General features: G+C 40.0%; 2 protein-coding genes across 4 annotated transcripts in view; both read left to right on the top strand.

Moving 5' to 3' along the window:
- Window positions 1-1144: 1144 nt before the first annotated feature.
- mettl22 (methyltransferase 22, Kin17 lysine) lies at window positions 1145-20419 on the top strand. The gene is made up of 12 exons (XM_008299593.1): window positions 1145-1200; window positions 3849-4011; window positions 5151-5352; window positions 6179-6321; window positions 7677-7717; window positions 8457-8601; window positions 10075-10146; window positions 13580-13633; window positions 14963-15043; window positions 15892-15994; window positions 17206-17374; window positions 20043-20419. Exons 2-12 carry the CDS (start codon window positions 3906-3908, stop codon window positions 20115-20117), a joined length of 1191 nt encoding a protein of 396 aa, XP_008297815.1. The 5' UTR covers window positions 1145-1200; window positions 3849-3905; the 3' UTR covers window positions 20118-20419.
- The window catches only part of abat (4-aminobutyrate aminotransferase), a 53495-nt gene continuing 48362 nt past the window's right edge, over window positions 15478-20610 (top strand). For all 3 annotated transcript variants that reach the window (XR_520893.1, XM_008299594.1, XM_008299595.1), the window contains exon 1: window positions 15478-15488. The gene's annotated coding sequence lies outside the window, so the exon portion shown is untranslated. The remainder of the gene's footprint in view (window positions 15489-20610) is intronic.

Genomic DNA, 20610 nt, shown 5'->3' with positions numbered 1-20610 from the left:
GCCTGTCCACCTGGCTCTCCATTTTCCCATCACTTGTGAACAAGAACCCAAGATACTTAAATTCCCTTGCTTGGGGAAGCAGCTCCGCCCCCCCACCCGGAGGGAGCAATCCATCGATTTCCAGCAGAGGACCATGGCCTCGGACTTGGAGGTACTGACCCGCATCCCTGCTGCTTCGCACTCGGCTGCAAACTGCTCCAGTGTGTGGTGAAAGTCACGTTCTGATGAAGCCAGCAGTACCACGTTGTCCGCAAAAAGAAGAGACGCAATCCTGAGGTCCCCAAACCAGACACCCTCTTCACCCTGGCTGCGCCTTGAGATCCTGTTCATGAAGACCACAAACAGGATCAGGGACATGGGGCAGCCCTGGCGGAGTCCAACACCCACTGAGAACATGTCTGAGAATGTGGACACAGCTTGCGCTTTGGTTGTATGGGGACGGAATGGCTCGTAGCAGCGACCTGTGTGCCAGTAAATGCCTCTTCACATTCTGTGCAACAGTAACTTTTATTATGTAGATATTACTTTGCCCTAAGTCAACTGGGATAGACTTCAGCCCACCCCCCCGCAACCCTACAGAGGATTAAGCGGTGTATAGATAATAGATGGATGAATTAATGGATTTTAAGGGGTATGTTATCAGGGGTGCCTCCACAAATTTTTCATAGGGGTGGCAAGAGGGGCTACCGAAAATCTTGAGGTGGAACATCAAAACGAAAAGACATCCATCCATCCATGAATTTCCGTAATTCTTTTATGCTGCTATTGTATAAAAGCAAGTTGAAAACTATGATAGTATACGAGTTAAAAAATCTCATGCTGACATAGGCCTACACTAGTTTCTTACTTTACGTTTTGTTACTAATTATCTGACATGCATAGAGTCAGACTGGTGCAATTTACATTTTGGATATTTGGGAAATTACTTTATTGATTAGAAACTTCACATTCTGTAAGACATCCATATGCACAATAATATCACTGCTGCAAATATCCTGCAGTGGAATAAGTCTGACAGACTGCAGGAATGTACCCAGGATGTGTGATCATGTAACAAAATGTAAACGATCTAAAGACGCAACAACGGACAAACAGCAGGGGGCAGTAATGCGTCAAAGCAACGTCTCGTCTGCCTGAAGTCAAGAAGAAGGCTCACATCCTCCAGACTGTCATGGCCGCGCACACCGTCCGCTAATGTTGGTGAGTTAACGTCAAACCGTTTGTTTGTGACTTAAATGTGCTTTGGACACACTCACCAACACACTGGACACACCGTGCAAACACCTGCATACACGCAGACACAGGCTGGATAGTTTTTATTGTAATCTTTGCTTCCGTTGAGTTTGTATACACAGCTTAGATGTGTTTCACTTGAACTGGTTTGGAATTGTTAATAGAACTGCTTAGAGTTGCTACAACGTTTAGTCCAATGGAACGAATTCCAGATGTTTAGACTAGATTAGTTTAGGTTTACCTTTTGAACTCTTTAGATTTATTTACGCGGTGAACTACGAACGCTGGTAAAGTGAAAACTACAACAGAATTCGGATGTTATTGTGCCGCAGATATTTCCGATTTGATCGTGTAAATGATGTTGGCTCACACGGCAACATATATCATAAAAGTTGTATTTATATCCACGTGCATTAAGCGCAGCACATCAGATCAACTCATGTCCAAACACTGTAGTCGATGCCGCAAAAACTGTGCAATGCCCAGAAAACACAATCCATGTAAGATGCTACAATCTCAGAATAAACTAAGATAGAATGGCTTGACAAGGTAGAGGGCTTGTTGTTTTAAAGATAACATTACAGAATGCTCGATGTTAGAGGAACAGATAGTGATGGTGTCTTTAACCTGTATTGATTGACACACTGTAACTTTTAACTCACAATACACTGACCAAAAACACTTACACAAGGCTTTAGCTATTTCATTACTGACTAAGAATACATCTTTTCATTGCATTTATTTCACTAAAGTGTATGTATCAAGGATAAATCTGTAAAGTGCTTCAATATCCTAGTGTTTTTATGCACTTGCAAATTAGAAGGATGAAACAAAGAATATGTTCCTGAATCTCTGGGACTGCACAAATGATTACAAAGAATAAAACACTTGCACAGTACAGTCACTCATACTGTACTGTTCCTCTCTGTCCTGCAACATCAGATCTCCTCTGCATCTTGAAAAGTTTACTCTGGATTTCTGAACTAACTGTGGTGTCTGTGAAGCCACAATCATTCCCTTATCGGAATCATTATTATTATTACATTTTACTGTAAACACTCGACTAAGATTTTCTGTATATTTAAATTTACTTAAAAACAGTGCATCAGTATTTGAAAAAATGTGCTTCATATTTACCGTTTTATTTGGGTGATAGTGTATGAATGAGAAAAGATTTCATTAGTTTTGTAAAGTGCGGTCACCGAATGAAATCTGTACCAAAAAGCTGCGAAATGATTTACAGTTTGATCCTCATAGACTGCTCTGTGTGAGTAGTTTTGATGTGACATCAGTTTCTCAACCTGAGTGAAGCTCAAAGTTCTGCTCTGTTTCTGTTACAGTGAATGCACAGGTTTACATACAACACAACAGTGGACGTGCTTCTGTGTTGAGGGTTTTGCCTCGTAAGACAATAACTTGTTTTCTGGCTTGTTATTTAACAGGCACTGTCTGCGTCTGTTAAGTTGTGACTATCACCAGTTGATATGGGCGAGTTTCCTTAATCATCACCAGGTGTTAAACGACTGACATAATGAACAAGATCTATGCAGGTGAAGAAGGAAGTCCATCGAGCCAATCAGTGGCACAATAAGACAGACGCTCGTCTCATTTTCATATTACTGGATTAAATCATTTTAATATGAGAATCAGCCTACAGTTAAACGTATGTTACGAACACTCAGTGGAGTGGTGACAGGGCTAAACTCTAGCAAGTGTAACAGTCTACACTTATTAACTTATTCATTTGTCCATCTATCTATCCATTATCTATACACTGCTAAATCTTCACTAGGGTCATGGGGGGCTGGAGCCTATCCCAACTGACTCAGGGTGAAGGCAGGGGACACCCTGGACAGGTCACCAGTCTATCACAGGGCCACACTTAGAGACAGACAACCAAACACACTCGCATTCACACCTACGGACAATTTAGAGTCACCGATTAACCTCAGCATGTTTTTGGACTGTGGGTGGAAGCCAGAGAACCCGGAGAGAACCCGGAGAGAACCCGGAGAGAACCCGGAGAGAACCCGGAGAGAACGCGGAGAGAACGCGGAGAGAACCCGGAGAGAACCCATACTGCACAGGGGGAACATGCAAACTCCACACAGAAAGATCCCAGGCGAACCGGGAATCTTCTAGCTGACCACCGAGCCACTTGTGATTGCTCTAAATGTGTCTTTAGTCTGTCAGTGAAAGACAGAATCATCCTTAGCAGTATTGTTACGATGGATTGAAAGACTCCAGGAGAAATAGAGAAATCTAAGTTCTTTTTGTGACCACATTTGAAGAAAAACAGCAAACATATGTAAACTACCTCACCACAATTTAAATTCTCCTGGAGCAATGAGACCTTCTGCACAGACCAGCGCAGACCTATATTAGTATGAACAGAACCGCATGCATGTCTGTGGTTCGTGATCCCTCAGTCGGCTTTTAAAGTCAACAATGTTATGCTCACACGGATTTGGAAAGCACTAATTGGCCTGTTGGTTGCAGAAATTAAAAGCGTGTGTTGTAAATGTCAACTTATTGAATTTCCCTTCTTTATTGAATTTCCCTTCTGGGATAAATAAAGTATTTTTCATTTCATTTCATTATCTGTGTCTCCTCAGGTAAGGGGAAGCATTGGCTGGAGAGGTCAACTCTTTCAAGACTATGAATGATCAGCCATGGAACAGATCATATTTCGTCATGACACTGTGCTCTCAGAGGTTCATATGCTCTTTGCTAATCCGCACCACCGTATGACACGCCTCAACCATGTTGGGCAGCCTGGTGTGTATGATTACGGTTTTATTTTTAGACCTTTTACTAAATGTTGTCTAATGCATATGTTGGTAGCTAGGTAAGTAGGAAAATGAAATCATTTGAAACACATTTCTGTCATGAACCATAGTCAGATATCAAGTTAGGGAACTGCAACAATTTAATGATTATTGAATCAACAGACAATTTTCCTTGAACTTACCTTAATGCTTTCCGCTTCCACATGTCCTATGGGGTGTGTAAGGGTTCAAATAACATTGTGACGTGCATGCAGTGGTCGGGGCCATGACATCCCACCCATGATAACCTATAATATTACAAACACGAGACTCTGTCCACCATGCAGCTGGCACACTTCTTCAAGAGCCACTCCCTTAAACAGATCCCATGAAGTTGCTGTACCCCTGGTGGAATGTGTGCATGCAGGCCAGCAGCAGCAGACTGAGTGTGGTTTTACTCTAGACACAAATAACTAGCCAACCCAACTAAAAGCATAGATCCTGTCTGAATATTTTCACAGTCCATAAAATAGACACCAAGTCGTGCAAATAGGGTTTCTCAGACTTAACAGCCATGGTGGGAAAAAGTGGTTAGTTCTATAGGAGAGTGTGTCTAGTGTAAACTGAATGCATGCCTCATCTCACTTGTGGGACTAGCCAATGCTAAAGAAAGCACGAAGGCTGCTGACATCTTCAACTCCACCTGTTCCAAGGGTTCAAAAGGGCAATGGAAGAGAGTATTTTGCACAGTGGGAAGATCTCAGAATAGAGCTAGTGGCCTAGATATAGGCAATTTGCGGAATACATTCTTGATGAGTTGACATAATAAAGGGTGTTTATCCCTGTCTTTCCCCTAAAGGCCAATATGGCAGACTGAAATAGCTGTCAGGTACACCTTGATATATGAGAGAGCATTGTGCTTCTCGAAAAGGTTTAGAAATTACAGACCAGGTGCAAATGCTGCTTTTGCTCTTATACTGTCCTAGTTGATGTGGCACTGAATACTGTCAATAACTGTGAGGGAGCCATGCTGTGTTCAGGTTGAACCATACATGTTTGCATTTTTTAAATAAAATGTTAATGGTATTTCTTAAAATTTGTCTTCTTTTTTCCCCTTACTGTACAATGTTGCTGTATTTGTCTGTCCAGTGTTCTTGTCCAACTTCAAGATCTTGGTAGAAAAACACAATGATGAAGGGAAAGGTATAATAACAGAAGAGAAATACAAGGACCCAGGGGGAGCCAGTGGAACATCTAAGGCAGACACTCATGGAGAAAAAGGAGAGGAAGGTGGGGAAGAAAGTGAGGTGCCATTCTTGGATGAGGATGGGGACCTGAACATCGTGCGTCGGTATGGAAAAAACTTTCGGACAGTCAACCATTAAAATTCAGAGAGGGTGTCAATAAATTTGAAACCAGGACAAACATTAATACATACAAATTCAAAAAAGATCTTTTAATTAATTTATTTCATTGGGTTTTATTTGTAAATTTATTTCAAATAAAGATCACAATTACATGGAATACAATACACACAATAACAGAAAAACAGAAAATCCTAACAGAAAAAATTAACCCTAATTTATGTGGATGCAAAATTAGAAAATCACGAAAAAAAAAAAAAAAAAAAGACTTCATAGATCTGCACATTGTAGAGGAGGAAACAATGTAGAGTTACAACAAAGCTATTTTAAAGTGGAAAGGAATTGTTTTCACAGAAAAAAAAATTCAAAATATCAATTTTTGGGGGGGGTTAATCGATGACTGGAGAGGAACTTTAAATGCAGTTTGTTGTTTTTTAGTTTTACATGTGTTCTACCTGTACTGTAATCACACAGCCATATTGCTTTATATGTTCTTAATTTTATGAACATGCAACTATATTTACAGTGTGAAACTACTGTAGATTTGGGTGAAAATAAAATGCTTTGTGTGTTTTTATTAAAGATATCTCAATCTAACTAATGTTTTTCAACCAATCATGGCTACAGTAACAACTGACCAAAAAGGGAAGTTCTTATGACCATTAAATGTTGGAACATTGCTGAAAACAATAAAATAATATTAAAAAAACATTTGCTTGGAGGTCATGCTAAGTAAAAAAGTCAATTACAGCTTTGGTTGATATACTGCTTTCTTTTATAGATGCATTTGATGCTATGCTTTTGATTCTTCAGACCACGGAAAAACCCTTTGGATGCTGGCAGCCGAGACTTGGTCTGTCCAGTCATTCTCAAACAGTCCGACCCTGAACTGGAACAAGAGGAGGAAAATACGGATGATGAAGAGGGTCAATGCCCCAAAGATATTATACGGATTGGTAAGAAGTTTGATTTTATAGTGTTTTTGTTAAGAAGTGTAGGGAGTATTAGTGTAATAACGGGAATGGCATCAAAAGAAGGCCAGCAGCAGAATGCAGCAAGGAGAGAACATAAAGTCAGCAGTGTGCACAAGGCCCTGTATGTGGATGTAAAGAGACAGACTGTCATAAGCGCAAGGCTTTCAAGACTGATAATAAGACATTGAAAAACAAAAAAATAAAAGAGATGTAGAGAAAAAACACTGAGCATTGGGTTTGGAGTATGGGAATTCCACCAGGTATTTTATGAAATTAGGTTTACATTCCTAAATGACCTCTCACTCAGCGTTTTTCTCTCACTTGATTCACAAAGGGGCTGCAGGGTGGCTCCGTGGTTAGTTTTCTGGGCACGTCCAACTAAGAGGTGGATCAGGGTAGACCCAGAACTTACTAGGGGGATTATATCTCATCTGACTTGGAATGCCCCAATGTCCCCCAGGAGGCACTGCAAAGCAAAGAGTTTGACTCTAATGAAAACAAAATTTTTAACGTAAGATTTAATATCTATGAAGGTAGTGTAATGTCACTGTAGGTGTTAGATGTGTTTTTGACCTTACTACTAGGTACGATAAATTGATTTCATGTTGTTTATCCATCCATTATCTATACAACCCTTAATCCTCACAAGGGTCAAGGGGGGCTGGAGCCTGTCCCAGCCGACTCAGGGCGAAGGCAGGGGACACCCTGGACAGGTCGCCAGTCTATCGCAGGGCTACACTTAGAGACAGACAACCAAGCACACTCACGTTCACACCTACGGACAATTTAGAATCACCAATTAACCTCAACATGTTTTTGGACCTTGTGGGAGGAAGCCGAAGAACCCGGAGAGAACCCACGCTGCATGGGGAGAACATACAAACTCTACGCAGAAAGATCCTGATTGTCCTCACCGGGACGGTGGCCTTCTTGCTGCGAGGCAACGGTGCTAACCACCGAACCACCTTGCAGCCCTCATGTTGTTTAAAGTTAACTTATTTTCTATTTCTTGTTTCTGGTGAAGCTGCTGAACAAACATTTTTACTCTGTAATAGTGCTCTGTCTTAAGCAATATATGTACAATACCAACCTGGACATGCATTAAATTGTCAAGTAAATACACTGCTTACACAACACAACCTCAGTACATACACATACAGCAGTAAACTGGTGGCAACATCTGATGACAGTCAGCAGACATGGAGAGACACTAGAAAGGATACACGCAGTGACAGTCACTGATATCATATAGAATATGTATATGTGGTACACTACACAGTAAATGAGTAATTTTGGACTGTGCCTGTGTTTAATGTATAAATTCAATCTATTTACAGAGCACACAATGGCCACACCCTTGGAGGATGTTGGCAAACAGGTGAGTAAAATTTCATTCATTCAGTTCTTTTGTGGCAACATTGCAACTTAAAGACTTTCAGCTCATCCAAAGAAACCCCATGCTTATGTTCCCAAGCATGGATGTGCGAGAGGGCTGGAAAACGTATCCACAATTTATCTGTGATTTGCAAGTTGTCTTTAGTGAAACTAGCACCATTTACAATCTCTTGTGTATGTAGTGCTCACAAATTACTTCCATGAAGTGGGCCCCTGGTTTTCACACAGCTATTTACTTCTCATACAGCTGCAAAATAGCACCATTTTCAGAACATCTTACTCTAGTGCAGACACTAAATGCTGATGTCAAATGAGAATTTTCTGTCAGTAGTAATTTAAATTCTGGAATTCAAAACATATATTATCAGATTGCAGTCAGAGGTCATGAACTGGCCTGCGAAGTCCTCACTGTATTCATATTTGTTTGTCACACAAACTTTTTTATCTGAGGTTTTTGACCAAACAGAATGTTATCGTGGGTGTAGTGTAGGTGACATCTATGTTCTGATGTGAACGACAAGCAAGCTATGGAGTGGAAATACAGACTGTTAAAAATGTCTGGTTGATTTATTTATTTATTTTTAGTTAAATGTATCTCCTTTGAGTTGCATCTTGTCTTGATGCAAAAGCACAATGCTGAACTGTGTTGTGAATTCAGGGCACTAGTGATGGTCTATATTACGAAGGCATTAAAACGTTATGGCTTTTTGTGTTTACATCAGGTGTGGCGGGGGGCGTTCTTCCTGGCTGACTTCATCCTCACTGAGCCGCTCATGTTCAGAGGAGCTACAGTCCTAGAGCTAGGAGCAGGAACAGGCTTAACCAGCATCATCATGGCAACCGTAGCCAAAACAGTGTACTGCACAGGTATAATGCTATCAATGCTATTTTTATTTATATTGATTGGCTGCTGTCTTGAGAATGTTTGAATATCTCAGTCTTAATCCAGTGAGAATTCTGTTAATATAACTGAATTGGAGCACTGAAGGCCATAGTTGGTTTGTTGGTCTTTGACAAGCCCTGACAATTGCTCAGAAATGTTTTTTTTTTTTTTTTTTTATGACTTTAGGTAGAGGACAATATAACTGAGGAAAATGCATGAAAAAGACAGAAGCATTTATCAAATACAACCAGTTTTTTCTTTATAATGTTTTGGTGATTTAAACTGAACAAACCTCAGTTATGAACTCACAAACTGTATGGCACATTAAGTGTCAACAGGGGCAAAAAAAAACCCCTGCTGTGTTTGGTCTTCCTAACGTTACTGGCACACTATCCCAAACTCTTGCATACACTGCTCCTTTAAGATTTCTACACACTTCGTGACTGTAGAAATCGCAGTGTTGAGTGGAGAGCACAGCTTTTGTCAGGATTCAGGGCTGAAATTTAACCACATCCATCCATCCATCCATCCATCCATCCATCCATCCATCCATCCATCCATCTATCCATCTATCTATCTATCTATCTATCTATCTATCTATCTATCTATCTACCTATCTATCTATCTATCCATCCATCTATCCATCTATCTATCTATCTATCTATCTATCTATCTATCTATCTATCTATCTATCTATCTATCTATCTATCTATCTATCCATCTATCCATCTATCCATCTATCTATCTATCTGTCTATCTATCCATCTATCCATCTATCCATCCATCCATCCATCCATCCATCCATCCATCCATCCATCCATCCATCCATCAGCATGATCCATATGAGCATTTAGACTATGCAGGGATATTTGATCATTTACACTGAATCAAACAGGCCAGTGTGATGCTGCTCCAGAGCCTGCTATCCTGTACAGATGTCACTGGCTTCAAATGACGCAATTGCTGTAATATTACCCCCCAGTAATGACGGGTGAAATCATTTCAATAATGTGTCCCTGAGTCGCTGCCGTATGCACCAACAAACACCAATGGTAGAGCACTGTTTTTGATTGCTCCTGCATGGGGATTGAGCGATGTGGTTCTTCCAGGGCTGATGCTGACACTGCTCATTTAAAATCAAGAAAGACCGACATCCGATATTTGAAACAGATACACAATAAATGTTAAATATTAAGAGCATGTGATAGCAGTAAATCTGCCATCCATGACTAGATTACTTTCAGAATGAGGATTTCTACACCTGAAAATGTCCAACAGAAAAAGGAATGATGACATCAAGAGCGTCACATGACCCTAGGACACTCTTCTTTGTTTACTGTGAGATTGACTAATTGAAATCAGACATGCACCTATTAATTAGGTGTTCTCTTCTATTCTCAGCAGGAAACTTGATCAAAGATCAGACATCTCACACGTTTGTTTCCACTTTTTTACAGATGTGGGTGAAGACCTTCTAGGCATGTGTAAGAGAAATGTAGCATTAAATAAACACAAAATGGAGCCTGCAGGTAAGATTACATTGTCACATTACTCTGTTACTCCCTAATTTCCTCCTCAGATATTTCCTTACTGGGCATGTTTTCATAATTTCAAATTTAAGTTTAGATTGCATTTGGCAATTGCATGTCCTTGAAAGTATGACTGTGTTCAAGGTTGTTTGACACACTAGGGCAACTCAGACAACCCCCTGACAGTACACAGTGCCAGGATATGAGCCAGCCTTACATCTTAACTTAAATTATAAATTTATAAATGTTCAAGCTTCCAGCTGTGTCTGTCAAAGAGAACTTGGGATGCCTCCTTGTATGTAGTTGAGTTTTGAGACTTAACCTGCCTTGCACTGCACCTTCTTGGTCAACCAGTCAGATGTGAAGTATTGTGCACATACATAAGTGTTTTGTCAAAATGTTTTATGGTAAATACATTTCCATTGACCTTCGTATTATCAGAAATTAGGCATATGCAAGGCTTGTATGTTTGTTCAACAACAGAACATCTGTATGCTTGGCTGTAACCTTACACTTCTTATATGATAACGCTGTTGGCAAAAGCAACATTAAGCCTATGGCCTGCACATAGATTCATCAGGGGCCTCATGTACAAAGACTTGCGTGGATTTCATGCTGAAACCTGGCGTACGCTTCAATCTAGAAAACTGCGTACGCACAAAAAAATCCAGATGAACGAAACTGAGCATACGCCTGAATCCAAGCACATTTCCTCTGTGCATCCCACTCAGCGTGGAATTGACCACACATGTTGGAGTACCAGACTCCTCCCTCTCCACACCCCCATTTAAATATGCAAATGAGTATAAACAGGGCCGACAGGTGGGATTCCCCTCTCTGCAGGATCAGATAACAGTAACAAGGATGAGCTCACCCCATTTGAGTTGAGAGTCGTCGCTATTGTGGGTGACACTGCTCTCACAGGGGTAGTGGGAGCACACATGGGTCACTCGGATAAGGTAAATATATGTTGTGTAACTCACACATTTATTCCTTATACGGGTCATACAATAATCTGCTCACAGCCAAACAAGATACAGGTTCTTGCATAATCATGCCAGGATATCAAAGAGGAAATCAAAACTTTGTCTCATGTTTAATTACTCAATTTATTATTTTCCAACCGACAATGAGGCAGGAGAAGACTGTGAGACGCAATCCCAGCCTCATGTCACAGACCCAGGGGATTCCTCCAGTCTCCCCTGCATGAGCCGATCCTCTAGTCCACCGCAACAGCCAGCTGCTGATGCCCGCACATGCTTAACGTGTGTCAGGGGGATTAATATTAGGACTATTAAATGATTTACTCACCAAGAAGTTTACTCACCATCGTGCCAGCTTGTAGCCTGTTCCCAACCATGCTGTTGGTCAGAATGAAGGAATCCTGGGTTGATCCAGGCCACCTCGCAACAATGTTACCTAATTGTATTTGCACATCACAGGTGATCTGTACATTGATTGAATAAAAATGCTGCCTGTTTACATATACAAATTCATCTTGTGATGGTGCCTTTATAGCAATTGGTGTGCAGTCGATAGCTCTGGTTACATTAGGAAAACCGGCCTTTGCTGCAAATTGCACTTTTATGTCATCCTGTTTAACTGCAGTGTATTGGAATTTGATATATCTGGCTGACATTCTGGCGCAGTTGGTAGCACTGTTGCCTCGCAGCAAGAAGGTTGCCGGTTCGCGTCCCGGTGGGGGCACCGGAATCTTTCTGCGTGGAGTTTGCATGTTCTCCCCGTGTAGCGTGGGTTCTCTCCAGGTTCTCCGGCTTCCTCCCACACAGTCCAAAAACATGTTGAGGTTAATTGGTGATTCTAAATTGTCCGTAGGTGTGAATGTGAGTGTGCTTGGTTGTCTGTCTCTAAGTGTAGCCCTGCGATGGACTGGCAACTTGTCCAGGGTGTCCCCTGCCTTCGCCCTAAGTCGGCTGGGATAGGCTCCAGCCCCCCCGCAACCCTAATGAGGATTAAGCGGTGTATAGAAAATGGATGGATGGATGGCTGACATTCGGATAGTTCCATCCCACACAGCTCGACTCAGTGTCGACTGGTACAGTCCCGTCCAGTCGGCCAGCTCCCTCTGAAATGACCCTGTGGCTCGGAAGCCCAGTGTGGTCAGCCCCTGTATGAGAACAGGTAGGGCATGGCTCCTTTGCGTGTTGCCCTCCAATAACGGCCGCAGCTTCGCTCACAGCTCCAAGAGGATTGCCCTCGCGAACCTGAAGCGGCTGATGAGCCAGTCATCATCCTAAGGTCTCTGGAAACCCGTTCTCTTGGCACTGCTCCATTGGCAATATCCTCCAACAGTGCCAAAGCTGCCATTGCTGTTAACGGTATCTTCTGCACCGTTTTACGCATACTTTTATATCCACTCATCTGATTGCAAACAGCTGGGTGTGTTAATTGTTTATTTGTGTATCTCTGATGTGCACATCACTTTGAAGAATGACCTTTTTTTTACATTACAACAGCATCACCTCTAAGTGTCGCCAATGGCTCAAAAGCAATAGAAACATGCATACGCCAGTTAAGAAGTTGGCGTGGAGGACTGCACATTTCCACGTTCATTTCACTCTTGATACATCTGAATGTGAGCGTGGAGAAGTGCGTATGCCAAGTTTTTGTGCGTTCGCACCCTTTGTACATGAGGCCCCAGGTGTTCTGTCTGATGGACACTTATCTATGTGGAAGTTCAATTTAAATCACCTCCCCATTCACTATGAGGGACCAATCAAAATGGCTTGTTGAACACATGCACCCTGTACCCTGCTACTAACCTAATGTGTGCTTTGATCTGCTCCTGGTTTGTCAAAGTTGTTATTTAAGTTGTTATTTCTGTGCGTCTCCATCTGCATTGTTAGGAATTTTCGGAGGTGCACGATGCGGAAATTTTCCGCTTGAAAAGGGCTGTGTGAGGGGGCGTGGCTCCTAAATGACATTATTTGTTTGCATGCAGCCGTGCTGACCTCGCGGATGCATCAAGCATAAACTAGGTTTAAGCCTGCCAGTGGCCACATATTTTACACGGCTTTCTCTTCCGCTTCTGTGATCTGTGTGTTACCGTTTTTAATACCCCTCTCACTGTGGGAAATAACAACAAACTCTGAGTTAGCAATTGTAATGCTAACATGACCACAGTTCCTGAGATGTTATGATGTGGGTACAACACAAGCATAAATGTTGAAGTAATGGAAATATTGAACAGATGTTAAGCCTAACAGTTTTTGTTGTACTAAGCCTGCAAGTTACTAAAGATTATTGTACCTAACTTAAGTAATGCATTTAATTGCATCATAATCAATTGATTGGTTATTTATTTGTTTTATTTAAATGCTCGTTTATAAAATGTAGTTTATTGATTTATAAAACAAATGCTAAGCTGCTAAAAGTCTAACACAGATGTAATACTATGTTTCCTGATGACCAGGTGGGGAGGTGAGAGTGAGACATCTGGACTGGCTTCAGCATGACCTTTGTACAGGTAGCAAACACACCCAACCTCCATACATTCATTATCTATACACCGCTTAATCCTCACTACCTACGAACAATTTAGAATCACCAGTTAATCTCAACATGTTTTTGGACTGTGGGAGGAAGCCGGAGAACCCGGAGAGAACCCATGCTGCACGGGGAGAACATGTAAACTCCACGCAGAAAGATCACCGGGACACAAATCGGCCACCTTCTAGCTGCGAGGCAACGGTGCTAACGACTAATCCAACTTGCAGCCTGCTGAAATTCCAACATTTTCAGAATTTTTTACCCGACAGAAATTTTCAATAAAACTTTTACATTCAATCGAAGGCGATGCCACTTTCAGATGTCCATATCTCTTGAAGTGTATGTCCTAGAGTCTTCAGATTTTCTGGAGATGTTCAGATGATTCTGGTGACTTGAAAGAATGCAGCAAATTCTGACAATCAAGACTAAACTGAAAACTTTTTGCTGAAGAACTCTTCAATTCAGGACTTGTACAAAAATTGCAACTCAAGTGTATTTTCAAGAAATCTGGAAAAATATATTTTCAATACATAGAATCTATTTGATCAATTTTAGTGTGACAATAATTTCTGAATGACATGTCATGGAAATGGGAGCTATGGCCAGTCAAAGTTGACACAGGTAAAAAAGTAGTTAATTTCCAAACAGCCACATGGACAGCTTGAATCATGGGTAGGCTGATGAAATTTAGGACTGTAAAAGATGGAAGTATCATCTACTTGTGTGGCAAATTTTAAAATTCTTCCCAAAAAAACATTTTTATGTCTTCATGCTCCTTATCAGTTTCAGAACACTACAAACACAAAATGCACAAAGGCATGGTATAATGGTGTAATACTAGGAGATTTTTGAACTATGATGGAGCTTGGTTATATATGGTTTTGTGTGCAGAGAGAAGGCAGTCCCAGAGATTTGTTGTATGTGTGAAGATGTTTTATTATATTATTAGATGAAGCAGTTGTTGAAGTAAATTCTAAGAGATCTGTGTGAGAGAACTAGTCCAGCAAACAACTGTGACTCAGAGGAGAGAAAGTTGGGGGTTCGATCACTGGCCTGACACAGAAGTTACTCTTTTGCATTGCAGCTCTGCCACTATTGGTGTATGAATGTGTGTGTGTGAATGAGTGAATAGGAAACATTGGAGAGTACTTTGAGTATCACTAAGGTAGAAAAGAGCAATATAAGCACATTATCCACAACAGTTCTGGGTTGAATGTATTTTATTCATTTTTTTGTGCTGTATTAGGAACTAACCACCTTCTGACCATAAAAAATGCCTGTCTTTCCATATGTTTCATCTTTGCAGATGCTGATATGGAGTTTAGTTGGACAGAGGATGAAGTAGCTGATCTACATAACAACACTAGCTTCATCATTGCTGCTGATGGTAAGCTTTAAGGCTGATGGATACACCAGCACACCTCTTCTCCAGTATACCACGCTTTGTTCAAAAGGCCATTGAGCTTAAACAGAGTCAGCATGTTACATTCCAGCCTCTAGGGTCAGCTGGATGTAACAAAAAACCAGTTGTTGGAAGTAAAGCAATGTATTGCTCAGTAATGTAATGAACACGAAAAAACTGTGATAATACAAACAAAGTGGACTAATGGGTGCTGCTAAATCAAAGAACCAAATAAAACCAAACGAAGGCTAACAGAGTTAAGGAAACTATCTACAAAAAAAAAACAACAATTAAACTCATTAGCCAAACTTAATTACAATAACACCACCCATAACCAACAAAAAAAAAATAAATAAACAAGTGCCTCAATTTCAAACCCAAACTTTATGTCTTTAATGCAATTAAATAATAGAGGCTGTTGTAAAGTGAGGTCTGTCAGACTGGTTGCTATAGGTGTTTTATTAATATTGTTACAATAATATAGATGTTACAGTTTTTATAGTAATGATTATAATAACAACAGTGTGGATAGAGCAACAACAGTAAACACTGAACAAGTTTGTTAGTCCAATAAACGCAGATTAGAAATGAGCAGTCATAGGGCCGGAGAGGAAAAAGAACTGTCAAAGAGAAAAAAGACATACGAACCATTCAGATTATCAATTAAAAGTAACATAATCTAGTGAATAGTCAGTACATGGTTGTAACCAGACAGAAAGCGATTGCATATTTCTGTTTTAACTTTTGCCCTTGGAGTTTCAGTGTAAATCGCAGAATCATGCAATGCAGAGCCACATACTGAGGCGCATAATACTTGTTTTGTGTGTCACCAGTTTGCTATGATGATGATCTGACGGATGGCCTTTTCCGAACACTGTACCAACTCTGCAGCAACTTTCTTCACCCCTGCACAATTTTCTTCTCCATAGAGAAAAGGTAAAGCAAAAAGATTTTTAGCAAAAGCAAATAACTGTTATTCTGACCGGAAAGGCTTTACTTGAGGAGCTCCTGTAATGCCATCAACATGCCTTTAAGCATATTCTGGGATGCCATGTTTTTGCAGAATATTGATGTTATGTTTGGTGAGCTTGTGAAATGTCATTTAACATTTAAATTTGCGGTCTCTCACCATATTGGGAATCTACTCTGTGAGGACAGCCAGCAGTAACTGCAACATAATAAGTATCCCAGGGCCACATTGATTTCAATATACAGGTTTGGGGTCTGTCTTTTTAATATAGTAGATCGAAACTGGTTTTTTTTGTTTGTTTTTTTCTCACTAATCTACTGTTTAACTTAGAAGTAATGCAGTTATTGAGAGGTGATACAGTTTTTGAATCATTTGATATTTAAGTGACATTTTAAGGTAATTACTGCTCTTAATCAACATAAAACGTCAAGGGCCGCCGCTTTAGCTCACCTGGTTGAGCTGGCGACCCATGTACAGGGGCTATGGTCCCCGATGCAGCGGCCAAGGGTTTGAATCCCGCTCATTCTCCTCCCCCACTTTCCTGTCTCTCTCTTCACTGTCCTATATAATAAAGGCAAAAAGGCCAAAAAAACCCCAAAAAACAAAACATAAAAAGTCAAGGGTTGTAGTCCCTTCTCACACACTCTCACAACACTCACACTGATATTATATTATTTTATATATATATATTTATTATGTTTTATATTAGATTACACTTCACATGTAAATAACCACAGAGGCTTTTGTAATAACTATTACTGTACTGTAACTGTTGACTGGCACTGTCTTGACTTTGGCACTTTACCTTCTTGCTACCTCGTTTATATTGTGTGCAACGGTTTTATGGTGTGCTTAATGCACTTTAATGCACCAAGTAGGAATGGCACTCATAATCTTGTTTTGTATGATGACAATAAAGGCTTTTTATTCTATTCTATTTTATTCTAAACTTTCTTCTTTTGAGTACCCTGCAGTGTAAAGCTGACAAAGTTTCAATATTTGTGAGGCTATTGTCCTTGATCTTTACAAATTCCATTGTCATACGCTGTCCAGTTTATTGATGTGTGTCAGGCAAACTCTTTGTTCTGTTTTTAGTTGGGTTGTCGTTTGTGTTGCATTTTCAGCTCTTAGTTCAAGCAATAATCATGTTTCTTGCTGTGCCTTAATGTCTTGAAAGGATGAACTTCACCCTGCGACACATGGATGTTTCTTGCGAGGCCTACCATCATTTCAGATGCTGTCTGTCCCAACTCAAAGACCTGGCTGATGGGCGATGCCACTTCAAGGTGGAACAGCTCCCTTCGAACTTTGCACAATTTCTTCTGTACGAACGCATAGAGCACCTGGTAAGAGAAACGCTCATTGTATCCTAATGTGGACTGTATTTATTGCTTAAGTTTGAACAAAGCTTAAAGTCTAACCTGATTTTAATCTAAAACCTGAATCCAGCTCCTACACTGTACGCTTGTCATAGTCACTTTAAGGCAACACCCTGTTGCTAGCATCATACTGTGACACCTTATTCATAGTGACTTATCGTAAGTATGTTTTACTGCACAAAAGACAACACTGCACTTGCTTTTGTTGTGTGATACTCTTGAAGCACATAATGGTAACATGCTGTAACATGTTTTACATTAATGTACTTGCAACATTCCCTCCACTAATGTACCATAACGTGTTTATGGTATGTCACACGAATAAGGCTCCTCAGAACACAATATGATTAATGATAAAGCTGTGTAGTACTTCTTCATGGCGTTACATCACTTTGGAAAGAATTTAAGGTGATATATCGTAACACATCAAACATCACAAGCATCACTGGGCAGCTCCTTCAGTGACAGCCTGCTGTACTCACTGTGTGTGTGACGAAGACATACTGCAGGTCCTTCCTTCCTGCTGCTGTTAGACTTTCAATTCAATTCAATTCAATTTTATTTGTATAGCGCATATTTACAACAACAGTCATCTCATAGCGCTTCACAAAGGCAGAAACAGAAACACCCAACAATCCAAAACATCTGGATTCCCTATAAGCTTCAGCAGTCCGCAAGCAGTCCACAACAGTGGGAAGGAACTGAAAACCCCCACAGGGGAAAAAGAACCTCCGACAGAACCAGGCTCAGGGAGGGACGGCCATCTGCCTCGACCGGTTGGGTGAGAGTGGGATGAATTATACAATGTAGTTTACAGTTACTTTACAATCATCACTGCTCCCAGTGGACCACACACTGGTAATCTGTCTTACTTCTCTCAGTACAATACAGACACATTTTGAATAATGAATATTCTGGACTTTTAAAGTACCCTGCTCAATATTATTTATTTTTTATACATATACTAGAAAATACTTCACATAGGATTTTTTCTACTTACATATCTGTGAAATATATTTAATAGTCTGTGCAATATTATTACTTATGTCAATATTTTCATTCATGAAAGAATCTGTGCAATACCACTGGCATGTGCAATAATGTTATTTCTATAATTAGTGCTTATGTACATCCTTGCTTATTTTGAATTATTTATTTTTTTAAATATATATTTTTGTATTATTTTTTGTATTTCTGTATTTTGCACTATCTTTGCTGCTGGAACAAATTGCAAATTTCCCCACTGTGGGATTAATAAAGGCCTATCTTATTTTACATTTACCAGTAAGATACTGTTATGACCTGTTGACTGTATCAAAAATCTTTTGTAAGGTGCACACATTCTGTTTATCACATTTATTACGTTTATTCAGCAAAAAAACACATTTATTTGGCATTTGTTAAAGGAATACATAGATGATGCTGTTGCTGTTGGCAAAACCAAAATATATTTTCTGTTTGTTTTTATGTAAAATCAAGCGTGGTTGCTGGATATTCAGAATAGGGTCAAAGTTAAATGAGGAATCTGTCTCTACAATTTTATACTCTATGATATTTTTTTTTTCAAAAGATTATGCAAATTTACAACAGAACAGTTACAATAATGGTTATTAAACTGATCAACTTCTCAAATCTTCCTCTCTGAATTATTTTGAACCTAATATTCCAGGATGAATAAAAGCACATTGTGAAAAATGGAATTCAAATAGGTACACTTTCATATATTTTACAGTCATTGCACTTAAAGTAAAATATTTCAAGCCTTCGTTTGTTTTAATTTTGATGAAATAACTTGTAGCCCGTGAAAATCAGAAATCTGGTATCTCAAATTATTAGAATACTTCCTAAGATTAATCATTAAAGGATTTACAACACAAATGTTCAACTTGTGAAAAAAAAAATTTATTAAACTCTCAATACTTGATTGGGGCTTCCTTACCTCAAAGTACTACGTCAATGTTATTGAAGGCCAGAATGCTTTTATAGCCGCCTTCAGCTCGTCTGTACTTTTGGGTCTGATGTTTCTCGTCTTCTTCTTGACATATACACTTTTTCACAACATTAAAATTATTTGGGGTTGCAAGGTGGCTGGTCGTTAGCACCATCGCCTCACAGCTAGAAGATCCCCGGTTCGCATCTGGGTTAGGACGTCCGGGATCTTCCGGGAGTTTGCATATTCTCCCTGTGCAGTATGGATTCTCTCCAGCTTCCTTCCACAGTCCAAAAGCTGAGGTTAATTGGTGATTTAAATTGTCTGTAGGTGTGAATGTGAGTGTGTTTGATTGTCTGTTTCTAAATGTAGCCCTGAAACCCTGTGATAGACTGGTGACCTGTCCAGGGTGTCCTCTGCCTCTGCTCCAGTATTTCGTCTAGGTGAGATATCACAGAGGTACATCAAGGAGGAAGTCAGACTTAAACCACAAACTGTGCCAATACATTTTCACCTTCAGGCCAGCCATGTAGGCTGCATTAATGACCGAGTTTGGAATTTCAAGTGCTTGCATGCGAGAGAATATGTTCATCTTCAAGTTGTTGTGCTGTGCCTGTCTTTCCTGTAATGGATCAGAAGTAGGGGAGAAATTCACTGAAGAAGGGTGAGAACGTTTTGTTAAATAACTATTATTCATTTCTGCAGGAGCTTTGGAAGGTGACTGCGACTCCACTTTCTTTTGAGCAAGCCCGGTCTGATTCTGAACCACTTTCATCTTGACTTGGTAGACCAGCTGAGCACTCTGAGTACCCTTCCAGGACTGAGCATAGAGTGTGATCCATCAGCTTTAGTTTGTAAATATGAAGCTGATAACTCTTACGAGCCTAAAACAAGCCATTGATTCACTGTATAAATCTAGCATAATTTATTTTGAAACTTGATTTATGCGTTCTTACCTGACTAATTGTAGATGAAGCCATTTTAAGTTGATGGAAGTTCTCTGACTTTGTTAACTTAAAGTTAACCAGAGCCGAATGTCTGTACAGTACATGTTTGTACATTAAAGCTTATTTAAAACAAGATTGAATACATTTTTATTTTATACTGTGTTCATCAATGTGTTTGTAGTTAGAGATGCATGCTATTTGAAGCATTCCCTGTTAATATTTAATAATTATTTTTCTGACTGAACAAAGCACTAAATGTGCTTTACACACTGTTGTCTTCATGCTGATGGTCGACTGAAACCCAACACCTCCTCAGCAATAACTCC

Source organism: Stegastes partitus, unplaced genomic scaffold (assembly GCF_000690725.1).
Source record: "Stegastes partitus isolate 25-593 unplaced genomic scaffold, Stegastes_partitus-1.0.2 Scaffold1436, whole genome shotgun sequence".
Lineage (NCBI taxonomy): Eukaryota > Metazoa > Chordata > Actinopteri > Pomacentridae > Stegastes > Stegastes partitus.
This window is presented reverse-complemented; position numbering and strand designations above follow the sequence as displayed.

Bases quoted from the DNA above. Each gene is read 5' to 3' on its own strand.
- mettl22 (XM_008299593.1), top strand. From the start codon at position 3,906: ATGGAACAGATCATATTTCGTCATGACACTGTGCTCTCAGAGGTTCAT. The intron at 7,718-8,456 runs GTGAGTAAAATT...TGTTTACATCAG, and splicing joins TGGAGGATGTTGGCAAACAG to GTGTGGCGGGGGGCGTTCTT. The intron at 15,044-15,891 runs GTAAGCTTTAAG...GTGTGTCACCAG, and splicing joins CTTCATCATTGCTGCTGATG to TTTGCTATGATGATGATCTG.